The sequence below is a fragment of the Salmo trutta genome, chromosome 31 (assembly GCF_901001165.1).
Source record: "Salmo trutta chromosome 31, fSalTru1.1, whole genome shotgun sequence".
In the NCBI taxonomy this organism is placed as follows: domain Eukaryota; kingdom Metazoa; phylum Chordata; class Actinopteri; order Salmoniformes; family Salmonidae; genus Salmo; species Salmo trutta.
This window is the reverse complement of record NC_042987.1, coordinates 38,056,442-38,083,289: the sequence shown is the minus strand read 5'-3', so window position 1 is coordinate 38,083,289 and position 26,848 is coordinate 38,056,442. Positions and strand designations below refer to the sequence as shown.

The 26,848-nt window shown below is 45.5% G+C and overlaps 1 protein-coding gene across 2 annotated transcripts; it reads right to left on the bottom strand.

The window, feature by feature from the left end:
• Window positions 1-426: 426 nt before the first annotated feature.
• On the bottom strand, window positions 427-6,931 carry zgc:136930 (thread biopolymer filament subunit gamma). 2 transcript variants are annotated; one of them, XM_029726531.1, is made up of 9 exons: window positions 6,478-6,931; window positions 6,033-6,093; window positions 5,788-5,883; window positions 5,400-5,579; window positions 4,828-4,953; window positions 3,475-3,695; window positions 3,060-3,141; window positions 1,329-1,373; window positions 427-641 (listed from the first exon to the last, which is right to left on the bottom strand). In XM_029726531.1, the coding sequence occupies exons 1-8, from the start codon at window positions 6,876-6,878 to the stop codon at window positions 1,332-1,334; spliced, it is 1,209 nt and encodes a 402-aa protein (XP_029582391.1). In that variant the 5' UTR covers window positions 6,879-6,931; the 3' UTR covers window positions 427-641; window positions 1,329-1,331. The 2 variants fall into 2 exon arrangements, with proteins under 2 accessions (XP_029582391.1, XP_029582390.1); XM_029726530.1 differs by having other exon boundaries at window positions 3,095-3,141; window positions 6,478-6,930.
• Between the last annotated feature and the right edge of the window lie 19,917 nt (window positions 6,932-26,848).

Sequence of the window (26,848 nt, the reverse complement as noted above, 5' to 3'; positions counted from 1 at the left end):
TGTGTATGACTTCCTGTGTAGCGTGACAAACTTTCACAGCAGTTGCGTGTGGGGGTTGGCTGTCCTGTTTAGAACATTGTATGGTGCACTTTATCTGGGGCCTTTGCATGCCAAGCGCAGACCACAAAAATAACGATATTTGAGGAACAGGATAGAGATGACAGAGAGAAGCGTACACACACACACACTGACATTCTCACATGCCCCCCTCCAACTGTCCTGTTTCTACTCACAAACACAAATAATTATGCAACTAATGTAATTATGCAATTTCTAATCAAAACACAGTAAATGAATGAGTGCACAGACACTCAGTCACACATCCACATATAAAATTATAGGCGTTTGAAAAATGTATAGAAAATTATAATAAACATCTCCAAAGACCTTATAATGTAACAGAGCCGACATAAATGAGCAGGGGGGTCAGATGTAAGATGCAATGTTTATTGTGTAGTTTATAAATCAGGGAAAGTGGGGCATAGATTGACAGAGAAGCTGGGGGGGGGGGGGGGGGGTAGGTTAAAAGAGTTGCTTTAGCATCTGAACGTCCAACGTTCCAATGGTACCCTGGTGGATTCAGGTGGATTCAGATTCATCTGCGGATATGGTTTCAGAGATCCGAGAGGTCTCTGTGAGTTCTAAGGGGAGCAAAGTGAAGGACAAAAAAAAAACAATATTACAAATGTTAGGGTAATACTGTAATTAGATTTGGCATGGCACTCCCCACCTGCCCTGGCATGAACTCAATATTAGGAAGGTGTGCAATGGTTTTGTATACTCAGTGTGTGTTGACTAATGGCCTTACATGATGACGTGATGACTTGTAGACGGCACGTAAGGTTACATGGAGTGTACAAAATATTAAGAACACCTTCCTAATATAGAGTTGCACCCCCCCTCGAAAGTGTATCACAGGGATGCTGGCCCATGTTGACTCCAATGCTTCCCACAGTTGTGTCAAGTTGGCTGGATGTCCTTTGGGTGGTGGACCATTCTTGATACACACAGGAAACTATTGAGCTTGAAAAACCCAGCAGCGTTGCAGTTCTTGACACACTCAAACCGGTGCGTCTGGCATCTACTACCATACCTTGTTCAAAGGCACTTAAATATTTTGTCTTGCACCATTCACTCTCTGAATGGCACACATGCACAATCCATGTCTCAATTGTCCCAAGGGTTAAAAATCCTTCTTTAAGCTGTCTCCTCCCCTTCATCTACACTGATTGAAGTGGATTTATCAGGTGACATCAATAAGGAATAATAGCTTTCACCTGGATTCACCACACGTTATGACAGGTTAATACCGTACCAAAGTGACTGACCTGTTATGATCTCTTTAACTTGAATTCCCCCTCCTCCACCTCCAGCTAGAAAGACAGATATGAAAGGAAAACCAGATGAGGGGATAGAGAAAGAGCACAGAAGAGATAGCGAGGGAGATACCTTGTTTAGCCATATTCACACATTTTAACTCATGAGATGTTGTGACCAAAAAAAGCTGTTCAGCAACTTCCCCATTGCGAAACGTGTTACAGACTTCAGCAGAGAAAATAGAAGGGTAGTTTTCCATTCTCCTACCCTGAGGCTCCCTCTATGTGTGTGAACTTGCCTTTGTATCTAGCCTGGGTAGGAGGTAAAGGGGAGCCCTGGGGAGTGCTGGAGCGGGGAGCGTCCCAGTCTGCAGGATGGAAATGTGGAGGTGAATGAGGGCTCTGTCTACCCCTACACTCTCCCTCCACACTCCCCAGTACTCCTGCCCCCTACACTACCGCTACACTCTCCCTCCACACTCCCCAGTACTCCTGCCCCCTACACTCTCCCTCCACACTGCCCAGTACTCCTGCCCCCTACACTACCCCTACACTCTCCCCAGTACTCCTGCCCCTACACTCCCCAGTACTCCTGCCCCCTACACTACCGCTACACTCTCCCTCCACACTCCCCAGTACTCCTGCCCCCTACACTACCGCTACACTCTCCCTCCACACTCCCCACTACACCTGCCCTCCACACTCCCCAGTACTCCTGCCCCTACACTCTCCCCAGTACTCCTGCCCCTACACTCTCCCCAGTACTCCTGCCCCTACACTCCCCAGTACTCCTGCCCCCTACACTCTCCCTCCACACTCCCCAGTACTCCTGCCCCTACACTCCCCAGTACTCCTGCCCCCTACACTACACCTGCCCTCCACACTCCCCAGCACTCCTGCCCCCTACACTACCGCTACACTCCCCAGTACTCCTGCCCCCTACACTACACCTGCCCTCCACACTCCCCAGTACTCCTGCCCCCTACACCTGCCCTCCACACTCCCCAGTACTCCTGCCCTCCACACTCCCCAGTACTCCTGCCCTCCACACTCCCCAGTACTCCTGCCCTCCACACTCCCCAGTACTCCTGCCCTCCACACTCCCCAGTACTCCTGCCCTCCACACTCCCCAGTACTCCTGCCCTCCACACTCCCCAGTACTCCTGCCCTCCACACTCCCCAGTACTCCTGCCCTCCACACTCCCCAGTACTCCTGCCCTCCACACTCCCCAGTACTCCTGCCCTCCACTCTCCCCAGTACTCCTGCCCCCTCCACTCTCCCCAGTACTCCTGCCCTCCACACTCCCCAGTACTCCTGCCCCTACACTCTCCCTCCACTCTCCCCAGTACTCCTGCCCTCCACACTCCCCAGTACTCCTGCCCACTCCATGCCAGCTCCAGTGGTCCTACAGATCAACCATCCGTCAGGTGGTCTGACTGGGACATTAGTTAAGATTTCTCGATAAATTGATTAGTCAAATAAAAAAATAGATATAGGATTTTAGAAAGGGCCCATCCTGAGTTATTAAAAAAAAAAATATATATATATATTTTTTTTTTTTTTACTGTTGTGTGCCATCCATTTGGGTACGTTTTTACAAGGGGGGGGGGTTAAAAAGTCGCCACTCATTGAAGTCGCCACTCATTGAAGTCGCCACTCATTGAAGTCTCCACTCATTGAAAGCCTATGGGTGTTTTTTGGGTTGTATTTTCCCACATGGTATTTTTGGCCCCTCTATTCACCTCTACTATACTCCCTTGTTTCAAATGTTTCTCACCCGAGAAACTGTAGGAAGATGTTGTAAACCCGGATGTCTCAGGTAATCTGGAGGAAAAAGAGTGAAAATATGACAGTTTAACAACCTCCTCACAGTCTTTTTAGATTACATTTTATTATGTTAAATTTGACAAAAAAAAAAACAGTACACATGCCTTCATCTACACGCAGAGACATAAAAATGGTATCCACGACTTTTATAACTTTTATAACTTGTATAGCTGCTTTAATTGCTTTACGTTTGCTGGACCCCAAGAAGGCAGCAGCTAATGGGGATCCATAATAAATACAAATACAAATCTGACTCTGGGGAAGTAGAATAACACAATTGCCAGAATCTCACAGTATCCTTTTAAAACTGTATGTATTGATTGTACTGACTTGAGGTGGTCTCCTTCCAGCAGGGTTCTGTAAGTGGAGATCTCCACGTCTAGAGCCAGCTTGACGTCCAGAAGCTCCTGGTAGGCCATGATCTGCTTGTGGAGGTCATTTTTGGCCACCTCGATGGCCGACGTCAAGCTGGAGATCTGACCCTGGTACCCGGCCACGCCCATGCTAGACTGGGCATGGGCTTCTGCCAAGCTCTGCTCCAGGGACATGTTCTGGAGAGAGGGGTGGAGAGAGAGCACAGGAATGGAGGAATGTGAGGGCGGGGATTCCGGATAGAGTAAGGTAGGAGGGTAAAGGAGCGAAGGAGATTATGTGAGACAGGGAAGAGGAGAAGAGAGGGTGTGGGAATGGGAGATGAATGGGAAGAGGAGAAAGAGAGAGAGAGAAAGAGAGAGAGAGAGAGAGAGACAAAATAAAAACAGGGAATACATGGAAAGTAGAGAGTTGAGTGAGATGGGGAATAATTAGAGATGATGAATTCTACACCAGTATTTAGCTATAGTAACTATTGTATTTGCATGTTGTAATGTCTTGGATGAGCAAAGATCTTTAGACAGTGAAAATCATCTCTTGTTTAAGAAAGGAAAAAAACTGCAAATTAATTAGTGTAACAGAAAAAAAACTGCAAATTAATTAGTGTAAGTTCCCTCTGAGGAAGTCTGTCTGGCACATTCAGAGCTGGTATCATCTGTGGGACTTTCCTGTCACTCAGAGAACCAGATACAGATTCAACCACTTCCTGTGTCTTCTGCATTCTACTTCCTGACGTGATTTATCATAAAGTCTGACGGTGATCTGCTGGGAAGCAGTGTACTGAAACAGCAGTTAAACAGTCGGTGTAGCTGGCGAACCGTGTGAAAAATGTTTTTTTGCTTTGTTGGCTGAGGTACATTTTTCACAAGGTCTTACTCAGTTGTTTTACTGCAGGTGGTTTCTCTTCTGAAATTGGCCTTGTGAGAGCACTATGGTGGGGATTCTCCATGTGGTCACAGTGAGGCATTTTATTTGCATTTATTTAACTAGGGAATTCAGTTGAGAACAAATTCTTATCTACAATGACAGCCTACCCCTTGCCAAACCCAGACGACACTGGGCCAATTGTGCGGTGCCCTATGGGACTCCCAAATCACAGCCGGTTGTGATACAGCCTGGAATCGAACCAGGGTCTGTAGTGACGCCTCTAGCAGTGAGATACAGTGCCTTAGACCGCTGCACCACTCGGGAGATAAGACCAAGACTTTGAGATCAAAATGTTAGGTGTCCCCTCTCACCCCCAAAACTTTACTGTAAAGAGGGTATTTTTTTTGTGTGAAGTGAAGTAGTAAGATGGAGGGTCCCACTCACTGTAGTGACCAGGCCTTGGAGCTCTAGACCGAAAGCCTGCAGCTCCTTCCGGGCCACTGAGATTTCCATCTTGGCCTCTGAGACGGCCTCCGAACTCTTGGCAGTAGCGGTCTGTATCTCTTCCATCTGCAAGAGGAGAGAGACACTCCCTGTTAAAACACTATTTACGTTCTTTGGGATTAGCTCATTTAAACAAGCGCCATTTTGTCACTTGGTACCAGGTAGTTGCCACTCAGTAGTAAACTATACAGATTACGAGAAAGTATCAAAAAGTATGCTTTGTTATGACAGACAGACAGACAGACAGACAGACAGACAGACAGACAGACAGACAGACAGACAGACAGACAGACAGACAGACAGACAGACAGACAGACAGACAGACAGAGTAGACAGAGTAGACAGACAGACAGAGTAGACAGACAGAGTAGACAGACAGAGTAGACAGAGAGAGTAGACAGACAGAGTAGACAGACAGAGTAGACAGACAGAGACATACAGGCCAGGCTAGACAAACAGACAGGCCAGGCCAGGGTTGGCAGTTAGATAGATGCAGTAAATAGTTGAAGAACCTTCAGTTTGTAGTAGGCGTCCGCCTCATCTCTGTGTTGCTGCACAGACTTCTCGTACTCCACCCTGATCTTGTTGAGAGCAGTGGAGATGTCGAAGGACTTGCCCGTGTCAACCTCGATCATGGACACAGACGTGTCCATAGACGTGGTGCCCAGTTTGGACTGCAGAGTGGACAATTCCTGTGTGGATAGACGGTGGACAGTGATGTACAGAGTCAGCTAGACAGAGTCAGGTAGACAGAGAGTCAGGTAGACAGAGAGTCAGGTGTGATGAACACATACACTTCGACAACCAGATATCAAAATAATGACATTGTTCATTTACTATACTCATACTTAATTTACTAATTTACTATACTCATAAACATAAACACTTTATTCTCTGTACCTCTTCCTGCGTCTTGGTGACAAAGTCCAGTTCGTCCTTCAAGCTGGAGTACTTGGCATCCAAATCAATGCGTAATTCAGATGCCATATCTATGTCCTGGAAAGAGAGAGTGATAGTGGTACATCTACACGCTGAACAAATTCGGAGGGAGAGTAGGGAATTCTGTCATGGGGGAGGAGGAGTATGTTCGCAAAATGTACACCATATCCCAGTAAAAATAAATGCCTCTTTGTTTCTCTCTTTACCTTCTTCATAGCTGAAATGTCAGAGTCCAACTGAAACTTCACACCTTGCTCAAAGTCAAACCTGCAACAACATGCAGCAAAACCCTTTTTAATGCACCATTCAGCTGCACAAGGAAGTTCCATCTAACCATCAAGCTTGTCTATAGAGGGGCCAGATGAATATGGGACGAGGATAAAAGTGCTATGCAAAATAAAAGCTATCCGGTCAAGAGGCATAATTTCAACAAATTGAGGAATCTTAAAGGATCACCGTTTAGAGTTTCCATATAGTTTTATCAACCGAATAAAGTAATAACTGCTTCTTGAATGTTCAATTACTTACAGTATTTGGCTAAATAAAGGTGGACTAAGTTAGAATATCTATAGTTGTACTGTGCTAGTAGTCTAACCAAGATATTAAATAATTCTCTGAAAGTGAAATAAAATATGTGAAACGGACACTGACTTGGCCTTGAGTTCGTGGGCAGTGCCACGAACGTTGTCCAGCTCGATCTCCAGTTTGATGGTGTCCAGGGTGAGCGTCTCCAGGGCACCGCGGTACTCGACGAGCTGAGCCTCGTACTCCGCTGTGGTGGTGCTGGAGGACTCTGGAGACCCCATGTCCGCACCCCCCGACAACTGGGACAGTCTGGCCTCCAGGATGGCGTTCTCCTGCTGGAGGACTCTCACTTTGCCCATGTACGAGGAGAAACGTTCGTTGAGGCCGGACAGCATGTTCTTCTCTGCCTGCCGGGACCTCATAGGAGCCAATGCTGGGCCCAGAGAGGTACCCAATGCCATGGCCGACCCGCCACCGATCCCCCCTGCTGCCATGGTGCGCCCCATAGCGAAGGCAGGACTGGCCATCAGGACTCCACCGCCACCTCCACCATAACCTCCACCTCCACCATAACCTGCACCTCCACCATAACCTACAACATAACCTCCACCACCACCACCTCCACCTCCACCTAAGCCACCACCGAAACCCAGCCCACCCCCTGCTCCCCCACCCAACCCCAGCCCAGACCCCATAGCCAGTCCTCCTCCCAAGCCCAGCCCCATGCCCAAGCCTCCTCCGCCACCTACCCCAAAGCCACTGCCACCTCCCCCAAAGCCATCTCCAACTCCCCCAAAGCCAAAGCCCAACCTGGCTCCACCGCCTCCTATTCCCCCAGACAGGCCATGGCCACTACCGGCCGACATCCTGGAGGACCAAGCCATGGACATGATGTGCAGCTGAGGATCACAGCATATGCAGCAGATGTAAGAGAATGGGAGAGAGAGCTGTCTATGAGAGTAGATTCCCCAAAGAAAGCAGATCTGGATTTATATACTGTGGAGTCAGGGAGTGGGGGGGGGGGGGGGTTGAGGGAGTGGAGGAACAGGACGAGGCTTGTGACTGTGCCACACCACCACTCAGGCACAGACAGAGCCCTCGGGGTGCTGGAGCACCTGCCCTTTTGCCTTACTATGAAAAAGTGGCCATTTGATTGGTGGAAAAAAATATATATACAGTTGAAGTCAGAAGTTTACATACACCTTAGCCAAATATATTTAAACTCAGCTTTCACAATTCCTGACATTTAATCAGAGTAAAAATTCCCTGTCTTAGGTCAGTTAGGATCACCACTTTATTTTAAGAATGTGAAATGTCAGAATAATAGTAGAGAGAATGATTTATTTCAGCTTTTATTTCTTTCATCACATTCCCAGTGGGTCAGAAGTTTACATATACTCAATTAGTATTTGGTAGCACTGCCTTTAAATTGTTTAACTTTGTTCAAACGTTTTGGGTAGCCTTCCACAAGCTTCCAACAACAAATTGGGTTAATTTTGGCCCATTCCTCCTGACAGAGCTGGTGTAACTGAGTCAGGTTTGTAGGCCTCCTTGCTCGCACACGCTTTTTCAGTTCTGCCCACAAATTTTCTATAGGATTGAGGTTAGGGCTTTGTGATGGCCACTCCAATACCTTGACTTTGTTGTCCTTAAGCCATTTTGCCACAACTTTGGAAGTATGCTTGGGGTCATTGTCCATTTGGAAGACCCATTTGCGACCAAGCTTTAACTTCCTGACTGATGTCTTGAGATGTTGCTTCAATATATCCACATCATTTTCCATCCTCATGATTCCATCTATTTTGTGAGGTGCACCAGTCCCTCCTGTAGCAAAGCACCCCCACAACATGATGCTGCCACCCCCGTGCTTCACGGCTGGGATGGTGTTCTTCGGCTTGCAAGCCTCCCCCTTTTTCCTCCAAACATAACAATGGTCATTATATAGATATAGATACTTTTGTACCTGTTTCCTCCAGCATGTTCACAAGGTCCTTTGCTGTTGATCTGGGATTGATTTGCACTTTTCCCACCAAAGTACGTTCATCTCTAGGAGACAGAACGCATCTCCTTCCTGAGCGGTATGACGGCTGCGTGGTCCCATGGTGTTTATACATGCGTACTATTGTTTGTACAGATGAACATGGTACCTTCAGGCATTTGGAAATTGCTCCCAAGGATGAACCAGACTTGTGGAGGTCTTGGCTGATTTCTTTTGATTTCCCATGCTGTCAAGCAAAGAGGCACTGAGTTTGAAGGTAGGCCTTGAAATACATCCACAGGTACACCTCCAATTGACTCAAATGATGTCAATTAGCCTATCAGAAGCTTCTAAAGCCTTGACATCATTTTCTGGAATTTTCCAAGCTGTTTAAAGGCACAGTCAACTTTGTGTATGTAAACTTCTGACCCACTGGAATTGTGATACTTTGAATTATAAGTGAAATAATCTGTCTGTAAACAATTGTTGGAAAAATGACTTGTGTCATGCACAAAGTAGATGTCCTAACCGATTTGCGAAAACTATAGTTTGTTAACAATAAATTTGTGGAGTGGTTGAAAAAACGAGTTTTAATGACTCCAAACTAAGTGTATGTTAACTTCCGACTTCAACTGTATATATATATATTTTTTTTTTAAGTGCTTGTATTGTATTTTTTTGTCTCTTTTCGCTCGTAACTTTAAATGGAACGAATTGCCTATCAAACTACATACTTTGTCATTAACACATTAATCTTGAAAGAAGTCCCCCCCAATGGCTTAAACTTTTAGTTAATGAGGGATACAAAGTATATTGAAAACATGTGCTTCCACACAGGTGTGGTTCCTGAGTTAATTAAGCAATTAACATCCCATCATGCTTAGGGCCATGTATAAAAATGCCCAGTTGCCCATTATTTTGGCTACCATGGCTAGAAGAAGAGATCTCAGGGACTTTGAAATAGAGGTCTCAAAGGAATATAGGGTTTTAAAGGATGTGTGTGTGTGTGTGTGTGTCATCAGATCTCAACCCAATTGAACACTTATGAGAAATTCTGGAGCGGCGCCTGAGACAGCATTTTCCACCAACATCACCACAACACCAAATGATGGAATTTCTCGGGGAAGAATGGTGTCGCATCCCTCCTATAGAGTTCCAGACACTTGTAGAATCTATGCCAAGGAGCATTGAAGCTGTTCTGGCTCGTGGCGGCCCAACATCCCTATTAAGACACTATGTTGGTGTTTCCTTTATTATGTGGCAACCTGTATGTCAGTTATGGTATGCTTTTAATGCTTGAGTTTGAAATCAGCCTTTAATAACTGCTAAAAAAAAGAGTACTGCCTCACTTCAACACGATATCAGTTACAGTACTATAACTTTGTTATAAAATCTATAATGCCTTTTTTCCCCTGGCTGTCTCCCAGCTATGCTATATGTCCCAACGGGTTCTCATTCCTGATGCTCATAAAACCTGGAATTCAAGTGGTGATGCAAAGGATACTGTCTGGTCTTGAAAGCCTCTGCCGGCGTTTTTAGGACGCTGTTTTTAGGAGTCTTTCCAGGTAAGAAGGTGTAGCGTGCCTATCTCTCCATGCGGCAGGTGGGGCATACCTGGACGTTGTGTGAAAACATGTACGCAGGATTTCAGCTTAACCCACCATCAGCTATCTGTGTAGCCGGCGCTTCACTAGCTAATCAATCATACTCTAAAGATTGCCCCTGCGGTCAAATAGTATTTCTCTCATATTGGAAGGTTGAATGCCACATCACTAGTTAGCCTACGTGTGTTCTTTAATACAGAATCTAGATTGCATACGTCCTGCCATTACTGGGAAATGTTTTCCTTTGTTCTCATTATTAATGTAAATTGCTGAAGTTGATGGTAATGTGTGACCTTTATTTAACTGGGAAATTCAGTTAAGACCAAATTCTTATTTACAATGACGGACTACCCCGGCCAAACCCGGACAACGCTGGGCCAATTGTGCACCGCCCCTATGGTATGCATGTTGTATAACCATTCTATAGCTCTGTACTGTTATTTGAGCACATTTATTTAAATGTATTTAACCGGACAACCTGTAATGGTTACTATCTTAATTTACTGTAAATACCACTTTTTCATTCTTCATGGTCCTTTGATCCTCCACATATCGTTCCTATTTTGTTGGCAGTATTATGTTACAAACTTGTTAAGACAGCCTGAAAACACCAATAACCTGTACAAAAAAAACATTCATGGCCCTTGTTGAGCAGGTGTGGGCTAACCTGTGTTGGCCTGGTGTGGGCTATCCCTTGTTGATCCGGTGTGGGCTTGATGTAGGCTAGCCCTCGTTGGGCCGGTGTGGGCTTGATGTAGGCTAGCCCTCGTTGGGCCGGTGTGGAATGGAATGTTTGTATACTACAAAATAACAAACTATTTGATCAATTTTAGAATAAGGCTGTAACGTAATAAAATGTGGAAAAGTCAAGGGGTCTGAGTACTTTCCGAAGGTACTGTATAGCCATTGTTCAGCTGGAATGGAACTTTTGGATCCTGTATATTTGACTGTGATATGTGATTGTCTCACCTAGCTATCTTAAGATGAATGCAGTTACTGTAAATCGCTCTGGATAAAAGCATCTGCTAAATGACTAAAATGTAAAATATAAATGTTTTACATACAGATCTAATATTACTGTATTGATTAAAAAAAACATGTTTTTAAATATTGGTCACATATTTATTATTTGTAAAGTTCTTTATTAAACATTTGTGTAAAACCTAGCAGTACTACTTATTTCTCTGAGAGTGAAGCAGATACTGTATACAGCGTTTTAATAAAAACAAGATTATTTGTCCCACCGAAATGAAACCATCAAGTGGTAAATTTCAAACAAATACATGTCATTGAACAATCCCATGATTAGATAGTGAAAAGACACCCCGATCCCTTTCATAAGTTCTTTAACCTGTTTGGGATAGGGGGCAGTATTTTCACGGCCGGATGAAAAAACGTACCCAATTTAAACTGGTTACTACTCTTGCCCAGAAATATGCATATTATTAGTAGATTTGGATAGAAAACACTCTAAAGTTTCTAAAACTGTTTGAATGGTGTCTGTGAGTATAACAGAACTCATATAGTAGGCAAAAACCTGAGAAAATTCCAAGAAGGAAGTGGCCTGTCTGAGAATTTGTAGTTCTTCTTTTGATTCTCTATCAAAACTACAGTATCTGTGGGGTTACGTAGCACTTTCTAAGGCTTCCATTGGCTCTCTAAAGCCTTCAGAAAGCGGATTGAGGCGTTCTGTCTCTGGGCAGAGTATAGTAGCTCAGTTTGTCAGTGGTCTGCCTGGTGACAAAGAGATTGGATGTGTGCGTTCACGTGAGCACGCTGTTTTTTATTTTCCTCTTTGAATGAATACACTATTGTCCAGTTGGAATATTATCGCTATTTTACGAGAAAAATACCATAAAAATTGATTTTGAACAGCGTTTGACATGCTTCTAAGTACGGTAATGGAACATTTTGAATTTTTTTTGTCTCGAAATGCGCTCGCGCGTTACCCTTTGGATAGTGACCTGAACGCACGAACAAAATGGAGGTATTTGGACATACCTATGGATTATTTGGAACAAAAACAACATTTCTTGTGGAAGTAGCAGTCCTGGGAGTGCATTCTGACGAAGATCAGCAAAGGTAATACCATTTTCTAATAGTAATTCTGAGTTTAGTGTGCGCCGAACTTGGCGGGTGTCAAAATAGCTAGCTGTGATGGCTGAGCTATGTACTAAGAATATTGCAAAATGTGCTTTCGCCGAAAAGCTATTTTAAAATCTGACATAGCGATTGCATAAAGGAGTTCTGTATCTATAATTCTTAAAATAATTGTTATGTATTTTGTCAACGTTTATGATGAGTAATTTAGTAAATTCACTGGAAGTTTTGGGTGGGAATGCATGTTCTGAACATCACATGCCAATGTAAAAAGCTGTTTTTGGATATAAATATGAACTTGATTGAACAAAACATGCATGTATTGTATAACATAATGTCCTAGGAGTGTCATCTGATGAAGATCAAAGGTTAGTGCTTCATTTAGCTGTGTTTTGGGTTTTTGTGACATATATGTTTGCTTGGAAAATGGTTGTGTGATTATTTTTGTCTATGTACTCTCCTAACATAATCTAATGTTTTGCTTTCACTGTAAAGCCTTTTTGAAAATCGGACAATGTGGTTACATCAAGGAGAAGTGCATCTTTAAAATGGTGTAAAAAACTTGTATGTTTGAGAAAGTTGAATTATGACATTTTGTTGTTTTTGAATTTGCCGCCCTGATATTTCACTGGCTGTGTCCCGCAGATGCTAGCGTCCCACGTAGCCCATAGAAGTTAAACAATTAAAGCCTATTTACTAATATTTTTGAAAAAGGTTTTGGAAAGAAACTAAACTATATAATTTTGGTTCAGTAATTATCAGTTTTGAGAAGTTTCATTAAAGCTGGAATCCTTAATGGTGAAACAGCCACATCTGTTTACGATATTACATCAACAATTGTTCGTTGTTTGCAGAAGTTACTGCAAACAACGAACTCAGTTTTTTTCCCTCGGACATCATTGCATGTGTGATAGAAGAGCATAATATGTACTGCAATTTTGTAGATACTGGTCTGCCTTTTTTTTTACCACGGTTGTAGGACAACCATCGGTGCTTTTTACTGGTGGATACCATTTTAAGTCATAGTTAAAATGTCGAGTTGTGAAAATGTACTATATACACTTGTGAAAATTGCATCAAAGGGATTGATAACAAGAAAAACAGGAACGCATTTAGTAAATCTTAGCGCTGGCGGTAGCGCTATAGGTTCGGGGGTGTGCTAGAAATATTTTTGCTATTTTCACAACTGGAATTATGGGCGGAGAAGCTGGCGGTGGTGCAAAAAGTGTTCGGTTTTGATGAATGAACAAGTTGTGGGTGTGTCGAGGTTTGACACCTCACTGGCCAATTAGAAAATGCTCCCTGGCTAAATATGTCGTTTCTTCAAGTTGTGTATTTACGGTTTGTTATGAATTGCGTTATCGAACGGATCTGCTTTCCCGCACCCTGTGGTTCTACGTCGGTGGAGGGCCCTGTGAGTGTGCTCCAGTCCATCAATTGGTCCTCCTGTATCATTGGCCCCATGTTTTGGGACGTAGATGTGGATATCTGCCAGGCTCCAGAGATGGAACCCGCTCCTGCCACCTTCCCTCCAGAGCATATCTACGTCCCCACGGGGGTGAGAGATCGGCTGTTGACCTGTGCACACACACATCCCTCGCCGCTGGACACCCAGGTATCACCCGCACCATCCAATCCCTTTCTGCTAAATACTGGTGTACCACTTTGGCATAGGACGTCGCCCACTATGTCAACTCATGTTCGATATGTACTCAATCAAAATCTCCCCGGCACGCTACAGCAGGGAAACTACTTGGTCACATCTGTCCATAGACTTTGTAACAATCTCCCCCTTTCTGATGGTTTTACCACTATTCTGGTTGTTGTTGACAGATTCTCTAAATCCTGCAGTTTTATCCCTCTCTTTAGTCTACCTACTGCTCTCCAGGTCGCTGAAGCACTATTCCAGCAGGTCTTCCGGCACTATGGCCTTCTGGAGGACATCGTTGCCGACTGTGGTCCCCAATTCACGTCCCGGTTCTGGAAAGCCTTTATGGAGAAGCTGGGGGCCACGGTCAGCCTTACATCCGGGTACCGGCCTCAGTCAGGTGGAGAGGACCAACCAGGAGCTGGGGAGGTTCCTGAGGATTCACTGCCAAGGCCGGCAGGGAGAGTGTGTCCGGTTCCTTTCCTGGGCGTTATACACCCTGAACTCACTTCGTCACCCCTCCACCAGGTTTACTCCTTTCCAGTGCATCCTGGCATATCAGCCGGCCCTGACTCTGTGGACTCTAAGCCAGACCGAGGCCCCTGCAGTGGACGAGTGGTTCCGCCCCGTCCGCCGTCAGAAGGATCAAGCGGACCGCCACTGCACTGAGGCTCACGTGTTCCATCCTGGTGATCGCATCTGGCTCTCCACCAGGAACCTCCTGCTCCGCCTGCCCTGCCAGAGGTGTGTCATAGGGAACGGTATCAGCCAGGGGACCAGCAACTACCGGCCTGAGGAGGGAAACATGAAAGGAGGGTGAGATCCGGTAGTTGGTGGGGGGTTCTAAACGAGTTTCCCTCCTTTCAAGTCCTCTGGCAGGTGGTTGCTGGTCCCCTGGCTGATGCCGTCCACCGTGACACCCCGTTGCCTCCCTGGACATCGAGGGGACACCTGCCTATGCTGTTAGGTCCCTCCTGGACTCCGGACGTTGTGGGGGTTAGCTCCAGTATCTGGTGGACTGGGAGGGCTATGGTCCTGAGGAGCACTCTTGGGTACCAGTGGCGGACATCCTGGACCCCAACATCATCCGGGATTTCCATCTCCATCGTCCGGACCGGCCCGCTCCTCGCCCTCAGGGCCGTCCTGCGGCTCGAGCCGTGCATTGGGAGGGTACCGTCATGCCTACTCCTGCTCCCTGCCTCCTGCGCTCGACGTCGCCGGTCTTCTAACCACCAGTCCTGGCAGCCATCATTGCGCACACCTGCTCACCATCATTAAGCACACCTGGACTTCATCACCACCCTGATTACTCTCCTTTTATATAGCCCTCAGTAAGCCTCAGTCATCAGACAGTAATGTTCTCTCTCATGTTCAGAACGCTTCTCATGTTTGTTCTTTTGTATCATTTCATTATTAAACTCACCTTCTGCACCTGCTTCCAGACTCCTGTAAACATGACGATAAACTCAAAGCTGTGGGATTACAATGTTGCAGACAAAATGACTGCTCGATGGCTCAAAGTGGGGTCCCTCGAGACCCGGCTTTTCTAGTGTTTAGGTTAGAGTACCACCGTCTGCTACTTCCCACAGTGATGCATTAAAGTTCCATGATAATTATAAAACTTATTGAGTGAAACTAAACTTACTCGCTTGCTTTTTGATAACCTACTGTAGATGTGAGACCTATTGAGTGAACATGCAGCTATAATTGTAACTTGCTGAACTCCTTGTCAAACAGGTAGGAAAACTTCCAAAAGCGCAAGTAATTTGTCCAAAAATAGGAAATAGCGTTGTATGAAGCAAGAAACCACTTTACAAAATAAAAGTATAATAATTATCATACAGAGGATAAGAAAATAGGTAGGCTACCCTATGTATATTGGCTTCTTTGCATATTCAAGCCTAACAAATCAATATGCAAAATACCTTTGCATATTCAAGTCTGACTCAAAACAACACTCTTTACCTAACTCGCTTTTCAAAGATGGCTAGAAATATATACGTGTTGTGCTCCTGTAGGAACCAATCACTCCCGCCATTGCTGACCAGAAATTAGCTAGAACTTGGCTAATAACTAGCGAACTAGCAAAAAATACCAACAAATGTACAGACGCAGTGATTGTGTGTTTTTGTAGACTGACACGAGTTGTATTGGTATTTCTAGACCCGCTTGTCCCCATTTGCTTGCTAAATGTTGGTATGAGGCCAGGTTTAAAAATAAAAATTCAGCTGATAATTATTGATTAAAAAGACCCCTCCAGAAGAAGTTGCCGGCGCATTTCAAAGTAATTCCTGTCCTAGTGTGGAACTGCTGGTTCCGTTCCACCCTCCAAACACTGACGTATGGCTCCTTATAAATATTGATTAATCGGGCGTGTACATCTCCACCTTGCTCTGTGTGCACAGCCCATACGGTCTCTGTCGCAGCCCACACTCTACGAGTAAACAAACCAAAAAGTCAGGGTCAGGGTAGCTTTGCTAATCACTACAGAAAACAGCACAGCTAGCTACGAAAAGGTGGAGGACCATCCACTCTCCTCTTCCACAACGGAATTGAAAAATCACGGATGAAACCGAGTTTAGAGGTAACCCTTGGGTTTTAGCGGTGAAGCTAGAGGCAAGCTAAACTACTTCCTGGGCCAATATGTAACGACGGTCGTCAGGAATGGACCAAGGCGCAGCGGGTTGAGTGCTCATAATTAACTTTTTAATGAAAACACTTATACAAACAAAAAACTAAACGATGGACGACGAATACAGACTTGAAGGCGAACAACAGCAATTCAAGTGACAACCTCCCACAAATTACAAACACACCCTAATATATAGGACTCTCAATCAAAGGCAACTAGACACCACCTGCCTTCAATTGAGAGTCCACACCCCAATTAACTAAACATAGAAAACAGACTAACTAGAAACAACATAGACTAACAAAGCAGTGACCAAAAAACCCCGGAATACATAAACCAACTACCCTCTCCATAATACACACACCCCGAACCACATAAACCAAATACCCTCTGCCACGTCCTGACCAGCCTACACTAACAAAAGAACCCTCATACTGGTCAGAACGTGACATTACCCCCCCCCCCCCCCAAAGGTGCAGACCCCGGATGCACCTCACACAAAAAAAAAAACTAACAACAAATAACCCCCAAAACACTACTAAATCCCCAAAAGTACATGGGAGGGAAGGGAGGGTGGCCACCGTCACCGACGGTGCTCCTGCAACACCCCCCCTCCTAACCCCAATACTCCCCCCTCAGGAGGTGGCTCAGGAGCCGGACGCAGACCCCACTCCACCCCTGGCTCACTCCCTTCATAAACTGTCTCTACAGTGATGTCCCTCTCTGTCGACCCCGGACTGTAGGACGACTCTAGGAGCTCTGGACTGTAGGACGACTCTAGGAGCTCTGGACTGTAGGACGACTCTAGGAGCTCTGGACTGTAGGACGACTCTAGGAGCTCTGGACTGTAGGACGACTCTAGAAGCTCTGGACTGTAGGACGACTCACTCGGCTCTGAACAGTGGGCCGTCTCTCTCCGGGGCACTGTCGCCGGAAGCTCTGGACGAGGCACTGTTGCCGGAGGCCTGGTGCGTGGGGCTGGCTTAGGGCGTGCCAGACTAAGGACACGCACCACATGGCTAGTACGAGGAACATGGACAGGACGTGCTGGACTGGGCTGACGCACTGGAAGCCTGGTGCGTGGTGCTGGTACTGGATATGCCAGCCTGGAAACACACACCTTAGGACTAGTGCGTGGAGCGGGAACAGGATATATTGGACCGTGAAGGCGCACTGGCGGTCTCGAGCGCAGTACTGGCTCCACCCTTCCTGGCTGGATGCCTGCTTTCCCCTGACAAATGCGGGGCGCAGGTACTGCGCACACCGGCCTGTGAATACTAGGCCTCAACGCCGTGCACCTCACTCCAACGCACGTGACCTGACTAATACTAGGCTGCCCCCAATAAGCACGGGGATTTGGCTTGCGGCTCAATCCTGGCCCTGCCAAACTACCCGTGTGCCCCCCCCAAAAAAATTATTGGGGCTGCCTCTCCGGCTTAATAGCCAGTCGTGTTCCCCTGTAGCGTTCCCGGTCTTCGCTCCATTTTTTCCATGGGCCCTCTCCGGCCATAATCTGTTCCCATGTCCATTTCTCCCGTTGGTCCAACTCAAATTCCCTTTGCTCCACTAAGTCCACCTGTTGCTCCTTCCTTCGCTGCTTGGTCCGAATTTGGTGGGAGGTTCTGTAAGGGCTGTCGTCATGGAGAGAAGAAGACCAAGGTGCAGCGGAGTTAGTGTTCATGATTTAATTAAAAAAGAACACTGGAACACTACAAAACAAGAAACACCAACAGCTCAACAGCACTGACAGCTGAAACACAACTGAACAGAAACACACCCTAATATATAGGACTCTCAATCAAAGGCAACTAGACAACACCTGCCTTCAATTGAGAGTCCACACCCCAATTAACTAAACATAGACTAACAGAGCAGTGACCAAAAAACCCCGGAATACATAAATCAACTACCCTCTACATAATACACACACCCCGAACCACATAAACCAAATACACTCTGCCACGTCCTGACCAGCCTACACTAACAAAAGAACCCTCATACTGGTCAGAACGTGACACAATAAAGCTAGGTAGATAGTGGTAACTACTAGCAACTATGTATAATTTGTTCCAAAAATGTTTCCAGCATAAGAGTACCTGTAACTACACTAGCTAGTTCAGCTGTTTTTCTGATAACTTTATTATCTGAAGCATCAATGGTTAAAAAATGTAGCTGTACTTGAAATGTATCTAGCTTAGCTACCTGGCTAGCTAACTAAACAACAGCTGTAACGTTTACAAAGTATCCCCACTAGACGACCAAAATATATTTTTTATTTAACTAGGCAAGCCAGTTAAGAACAAATTCTTATTTACAATGCCAGCCTACCGGGTAACAGTGGGTTAACTGCCTTGTTCAGGGGGCAGAACAACAGATTTTTACCTTGTCAGCTTAGGGATTCAATCCAGCAACCTTTTGGTTACTGGCCCAACGCTCTAACCACTAGGCTACCTGCCTGCCCCTACACTCTAACCACTAGGCAACCTGCCTGCCCCTACACTCTAACCACTAGGCAACCTGCCTGCCCCTACACTCTAACCACTAGGCAACCTGCCTGCCCCTACACTCTAACCACTAGGCAACCTGCCTGCCCCTACACTCTAACCACTAGGCAACCTGCCTGCCCCTACACTCTAACCACTAGGCAACCTGGCTGCCCCTACACTCTAACCACTAGGCAACCTGGCTGCCCCTACACTCTAACCACTAGGCAACCTGCCTGCCCCTACACTCTAACCACTAGGCAACCTGCCTGCCCCTACACTCTAACCACTAGGCAACCTGCCTGCCCCTACATTCTAACCACTAGGTTACCTGCCTGCCCCTACACTCTAACCACTAGGCTACCTGCCGTCCCTCCAAACTAACCACTAGGCTACCTGCCGTCCCTCCACTCTAACCACTAGGCTACCTGCCGTCCCTCCACTCTAACCACTAGGCTACCTGCCGTCCCTCCACTCTAACCACTAGGCTACCTGCCGTCCCTCCACTCTAACCACTAGGCTACCTGCCGTCCCCTACACTCTAACCACTAGGCTACCTGCCGTCCCTACACTCTAACCACTAGGCTACCTGCCGTCCCTCCACTCTAACCACTAGGCAACCTGCCGTCCCTCCACTCTAACCACTAGGCAACCTGCCGCCCCTCCACTCTAACCACTAGGCAACCTGCCGCCCCTACACTCTAACCACTAGGCTACCTGCCGTCCCTCCACTCTAACCACTAGGCTACCTGCCTGCCCCTACATTCTAACCACTAGACTACCTGCCTGCCCCTACATTCTAACCACTAGGCTACCTGCCGTCCCTCCACTCTAACCACTAGGCAACCTGCCTGCCCCTCCACTCTAACTACTAGGCTACCTGCCGTCCCTCCACTCTAACCACTAGGCAACCTGCCTGCCCCTACACTCTAACCACTAGGCAACCTGCCTGCCCAAAATAAAATCATATAAGTGTTGGTTGACCCTAAAACCTTTTATAGGGAGCCAAGGAAACCAACTCTTCCGTTCACGTATCAGTGATGGACAGTAGCTAGAATGTGTAAGGTTAACAATACTATTAGCAATAGGCCAATACCAATACAATAGGCCAACTTCTTGCACATTGTTGTGATGAGCCAGTGCCCTTAGAATAAGGCTGTCACTTGGTTAAATCACAATTCATATTCTATACTAAATACATTGCATATCAATAAAAAATGTAATTCAACTGCATGTTCCTTTGTATTTACTTATTATTATCAACCGTCATCCAGATATTACACTGTTGATGAGTCTGGACTACAACATTACTAGTTAGCTTGTATTCTCTGAACAATAACACCAGTGTTCCTGTAACAGAATGTGTACACTGTATATACAAAAGTATGTGGACATCCCTTCAAATTAGTGGATTTGGCTATTTCAGCCACAGCCATGCAATCTCCAAAGACAAACCTTGGCAGTAGAATGGCCTTACTGAAGAGATCAATGACTTTCAACGTGGCAACGTCATAGGATGCCACCTTTCCAACTAGTCAATTCGTCAAATTTCTGCCCTGCTAGAGCTGCCCCAGTCAACTGTGCTGTTATTGTGAAATGGAAACATCTAGGAGCAACACTGGCTCAGCCGCAAAGTGGTAGGCCACACAAGCTCACAGAACGGGACCGCCGAGTGCTGAAGCATGGTTGCAATACTCACTACCGAGTTTCAAACTGCCTCAAGAACTGTTCGTCTGGAGCATCATGAAATGGGTTTCCATGGCCGAGCAGTCACACACAAGCCTAAGATCACCATGCGTAATGCCAAGCGTCGGCTGGAGTGGTGTAAAGCTCGCAGACATTGGACTCTGGAGCAGTGGAAACGCGTTCTCTGGAGAGATGAATCACGCATGACAATGCACCCGTGCACAAAGTGAGGTCCATACAGAAATGGTTTGTCGAGATCAGTGGGGAAGAACTTGACTGGCCTGCACAGAGCCCTGACCTCAATCCCATCGAACACCTTTGGGATGAATTGGAACGCCGATTACAAGCCAGGCCTAAACGCCCAACATCAGTACCCGACCTCACTAATGCCCTTGTGGCTGAATGGAAGCAAGTCCCTGCAGCAATGTTGCAGTGTAAAATCTTTCCCAGAAGAGTGGAGGTCGTTAAAGCAGCAAAGGGGGACCAACTCCATATTGAATGATTTTGGAAATAGATGTTCGACGAGCAGGTGTCCACATACTTTTGGTCATGTAGTGTATGTACTGTAGGTTATAGCCAAGAGAGGAGGAAGTCGTGGCTTCTTAGAACACAGACATGGTTTGAATTTTCCATGGTGCTTCTTATAACACAACCCTGTAAAAAGATTGTAACATCTTATCAATATGTGATAGGACCCTGAGCACAAGAGTAGACTATAATGAACAATTTGTTTTCTATTTTATTGTTTGCTCAGATTGAACAGCCATCATTCTCCTGTAGTAAGAGACAAAGAGACACACACACCATTAAACATACTCACAAACACTTATATATTGTTTTTCACACTGTGTATGTATATGCTGCTTTCTTCAAATAGCTCATTCTAATATACACTATCTACTATTGTACAATACATTTTTGGTTAAACTGTTTATACACACACTGCATATTTATATACTGGATTCTTCAGAACAGGCATTGTGTGATAAACAAAGCAAAACATGGACCCATTTTGGGGAAAGAAAATGTACAATGTCATCCACAACTCACTTTATGTCAATATAACAATAATCGCTACTGAGCGTCTGTAAGACACATGAATCGCATAGCTAGGTTGTTGAATTTGTCATTATGTCTGTCACGGGGTTCAGTCCATACCATTACCCTTTTGATGTTCTCAGTTTAGCCCAGAGAACAGAATCAGGCAGGGATTCTCTCTGTGTATAGAGTCAAGACAGTGCTGTCGGGTTCCTACCCACCTTACGTAGATCGATGACAGGCTGAAGCCGCCCATGACTGTCCAGTCTTACAGTCCTCACATCCTCTACTCAGTTTCACCTGGGTGGTGGAGGGATTTTAGGGGGAATGGACAAAATGAAGGAAAAAGGAAACCGCACACTGCTCTTGATAGTATCACTGATCTTTAATAAGCTTACGTATCACTGATCTTTAATAAGCTTACGTATCGGCCTCACAGAGCTTTTGTGAGTTTAAAAAAAAAAAGTGCACCCTTATGTAGACCTAGCCACACCCACATCCGTTCCACGCATCGAAAGGGGTTGGAGGCGAAAGGGAAAACAAATAAATGCTACCAACTATAACAATATGCATTTCATAAATATTCAAATAAAGTGTGTAAATAATAAACACATCTGTAAAACCACAGTGAGGACATAGACCTACCGAGCAAGTCTTCATTAATCATTGGGTACATCATTGGGTACATCGTACGAAAAACAGAGTAATCTTAAATAAAGGGATAATTCATACTCAAATTCACAACATAACATACATAGGCATTTCCTCATTAAGTGGACAAACAAACTATCATGGACTGATGAAAATGGGGTCAATTTAGGATCTGATTGGCTGTTTTTGGAGAGAGAGAGAGAATAATCTTTCTCAGTTTTCTGGGTATCGCTTGTGTGATTGACAGTGACATACCTTTACAGGCTACTCAAATGAATGTGTAGTACACGGCCTTTGTCTGGACAAACTTCAAATGACGCTGAATAGTTGCTGTCTGGTGACTCGTGAAACACAGACAAATACTGTAGGTGGAGTTAGTGAATAGTCACCTTGTCTGTCTGTCATGGATCAAAGTATAGCTTCATTTATAGGAACTATGTAGATCAATGACAGGCTCAAGACACACCCATGACTGTCCAGCCTTGTAGTCCTCACATCCTCTATTTCCCCTGGGTGGTGAAGGGATTTTAGGGGGATAGAAACTGGGGTTAATTTAGGATCTGATTTGCAGTTTTTAGAAAGAGAAAATAATCTCTGTTTTCTGGGCTTGTGTGAGTAACAATGTGATTGACAGTGACATACAGGTTACTAACATGTGTACACTGCATTTTTCTGGATAAACTTCAATAAGGCTGAATTGTTGTTGTCTGTTGACTCCTGGAACACATAGACACAGGCATGTTTGGAAGGAATCCAGCAATGTGTACAACGCCATCTTGTCTATTTCAAATCTTCTCTTATTGATTGAGATAGGTGTACACCCCACGCCATGATGACACTCACTTGTCTCGATGAATGAGAATATTTGAAATAGACTACATGGTAGCTTTCACATTGTTGGATTACTTCAAGGAGCAAAACATTTATTTTATTTAATAACAGAGCATTTTCTAAATTCTAACGAACCCCCCCCCCCCCCCCCCCGCAAATTAGACATGGATGTTTAGTCGTGAATTGAGGAAGTATCTTCAAGTTAAGGTTGGTCCAAAATTCTCTGTACTATGCCAAACAGTACGTAATCTGTAATGGCTAATGAAGCATCACATTAGCCCTTTACAATCTGCTAAATAAGATAGTTAGTGACCCATAGGCCTACTCTTGCTGCTACTTTAGCACGCCATGCATTATAACATGTATCCAGAAACAACGAGGTGTCCCAGCTGTGTTGACATTTCACCGATCCACGTCATCCACTTTTGATGTCACTACAGATGTAGGATCTTAATTTTATCATCTTGTTGCAGGAGAACTTTCCTGCAACGCATTTAACACTTGTAGTGTATTTGAGGTTTAAAAAAAGCTTCTGAAGTTTGTAATTTCCACTTTCAGACTTGATTTTCACTTACGAAAAATGTATAAACCCCAACAAAAATGTCCATTAATTATAATTCACATAATACTTCACATTTCCTGTTGCTGGAGGATTATTTTCCTACTGTAGCAAACTGGCTCAAATTAAGATCTATAGCTAGCTATCCATCTAATGTTAGCTAGGTGACATAAGCCATGAAGCTAGCCCGTGATAAGTCGTTCGGCTAGCATGTGCCTTGCTAGGCTGCTTACTTCACAAATTCAATGTGACATTGGCAGCCATGGATATATAAGTGAACGTCAGAAGCTCATCAGAATTATATTAGCTATATTATTTCTCACCGTTTTCCCTGAATCCGATGTCGTGTCCACTCAGTGGATGGAGAAAATAGCTAATATTATTCTGATGAGCTACTGACGTTCACTTATATATCCATGGCTGCCAATGTCACATTTTATCAGGGAAACACATGGCTCCGACACAGAATAGTCTGAAGTTTCCCACTTTCAATTTCCCACTTCAAGCCCAAATATATCATACTTTGACTTCGAAAAAAAAAGTAGGAGAGAGGGCGTCCTGGTGAGACTAAGGCGAATGGAAAACCGGCCACCTCTTCCCTCCATTCTATTGGCCAAAAATAATAAGTCACTTGATAATAAGACTCTCGTAACCGTATTCTCAGTTTTTCTGAAACATGGCTTTTGGACAAGATACCACCCATGGCTTTCCAACTCGATGGGTTCTCCATCCACTGAGTGGACACGACATCGGATTCAGGGAAATCCAGAGGGGGAGGGGTAGGTCTCTTCATCAACAACAAATGGTGTGTAGACTCCAGCGCAGTGGAAGTCTCAACCTATTGTTCACCCATCTTGAAATAACTGATGGCCAAATGCTGACCCTTTTACCTCCCGAGAGAGTTTTCATCTGTTATCGTGACTGGTGTACATATTCCACCTCAGGACAACAACAAACTGGAACTTGATTAACTGTACAAGTAGTAAACCATGCCCACAGAGGCTGCTTTTCTTGTTGCCGGTGATTTTGATTCCTCGTCATTAAGACACGTGATGCCCAACTTCCATCAAAAAGCCTCCTTTGCCACTAGAGGCAATAAAGTCCTAGACCACAGTTACTATACCCACAGGCAAGTATACAAGGCCTTCCCTTGTCCCCCTTTAGCAAATCAGATCATGACTCTATACTCCTGCTTCCTGTTTACAAACAGAAGCTCAAACAGGAAGTAGACATGACACAAAAAGTATTGAGTCGTGTATTCATGGTGTGTAGAAAATGGTCTACCTTGCAGGACTACTTTGCTAGCGCTGACTGGAATATGTTCCGCGCTAACCACCTCCGTCACCAGCTTCATCAGGAAATGTACCGCAGACGTCATCCCTACAGTGAAGGTTAGTTGCTTCCCCAATCAAAAGCCCTGGATTAACACTGAGAAGCGTAACTGAAGGACAGAGCTACGGCTCACAGGGCTATCGCAGCCAACCCCGAGGCTACGACTGAGGATACGAACAAGTAGTCTCGCTGTGACTTCCACATAGCCATCCAGCAGGCAAAATGACAATATCTGAACAAAGGTGGAATCCTAATATACAGACGCTTGACGCATGTGGCAGGGGCTACAGTCCTTAAAAACTACAAAGGAAGCCCTAGCTGTGACCTGCCCAACGATGCCTCTCTACCAGACAAACTCAATGCATTTTATGCATGCTTCGACAAAAACAACAGAGCCGTGCACGAGGGCCCTCGCTGTCCCTGAGGACTGGGTGATCTCGCTCGCCGAGGCCGACCTAAGTAATTTTATTAATCTGGTCAACACGGTATGCCAGGGCGCGTTCTCAGAGCATGCACAGACCAGCAGGCAGGCTTCATCATGGTAATTTTCAACCTCTCCTTGTCCAAGTCTGTGATCCCCACATTTCTCAAACTGACTACCATCATTCTTGTTCCCAAGAACTAAGGCTACCTGCCACAATGACTACCACCCTGTAGCACTCATCTGTAATCATGAAGTGCTTTGAAAGGCTGGTCATGGCACACGTCACCTTCATCATCCCAGACACCCTACACCCACCCCAATTTTCAAACTGCCACAACAGATCTACAGACGATTGCACTCCACACTGCCCACCTCGAACAAGAGTAATACCTATGTGAGAATGCTGTTCATCGACTACTGCTCAGCGTTTAACACCACAGTGCCCTCCAAGCTCATCACCAAACTCGTGTCCCTGGGACTGAACACCTTCCTCTGCAACTGGATCCTGGACTTCCTGATGGGCCGACCCCAGGTGGTGAGAGTAGGCAACAACACTTCCGCCACACTGACCCTCAACATGGGGGCCCCCCAGGGGTGTGTGCTTAGACCACTCCTGTACTCCGTTTACTGACTACTGTGTGTCCACCAATATTCCCTCTAAGCTGTGAGCGGGACGCGCAGTAGCCCTGAGACTGTCACGCAGCTCCCCCGGGACTGCCGCACAGAAGAAATACTGTATCACCCCATGGAGAAAAGCACGAGATTGAACTTCACTCATCTTTCTAGAGTTTTCCCTGTTAGTTAACACTATCACGTTTCCCTTTACTGTGGCAACTGTGATCGAATCAACGCAAGCCACTTCAACGCAACATACCAAAACAAACTATACAAGAGATATTGTTGTAGGTAGAACGCATTAGAGTAGGATTCTATTGCAACCCCTACTCTAAACAGACCGGTGCGGCATAACCAATCAGAGCTGCAGTAGGCCTATATTAATTAGTTTTTTTTTATTTAACTAGTCAGTTAAGAACACATTCTTATTTACAATGACGGCCTACCAAAAGGCAAAAGGCCTCCTTATCAGGAATCAAGGTAAGACCCAGATGCAGATACATCGAATAGACAATGGTTTAATATTCCAACAGGGGCAGGCAATAGACAGGTCAAGGCAGGCAGGGGTCAGTAAACCAGAGGTGGGGCAACGGTACCGGATGGCAGGCAGGCTCAGGGTAGGCAGAGGTCAACAATCCAGAGGTGTGGCAAAGGTGAAGGTCGGCAGGCAGGCTCAGGTAGAGTGGTCAGGAAGCCGGGCTCAGAGTCAGGACAGGCAAGGGTCAAAACCAGGAGGGCGAGAAAAAGAGAGACTGCTGGTTGACTTGACAAACAAGACGAACTGGCAACGGACAAACAGAGAACACAGGTATAAATACACGGGGGATAATGGGGGAAGATGGGCGACACCTGGAGGGGGGTGGAGACAATCACAAGGACAGGTGAAACAGATCAGGGTGTGACACTCCTGCGGGGA

Bases quoted from the DNA above. Each gene is read 5' to 3' on its own strand.
- zgc:136930 (XM_029726530.1), bottom strand. From the start codon at position 6,878: ATGGCCAGTCCTGCCTTCGCTATGGGGCGCACCATGGCAGCAGGGGGG. The intron at 4,954-5,399 runs GTTCTTCAACTA...CTCCTCTTGCAG, and splicing joins ACGCCTACTACAAACTGAAG to ATGGAAGAGATACAGACCGC. The intron at 1,374-3,094 runs GTGAGAAACATT...CTGTCTTTCTAG, and splicing joins ATCTTCCTACAGTTTCTCGG to CTGGAGGTGGAGGAGGGGGA.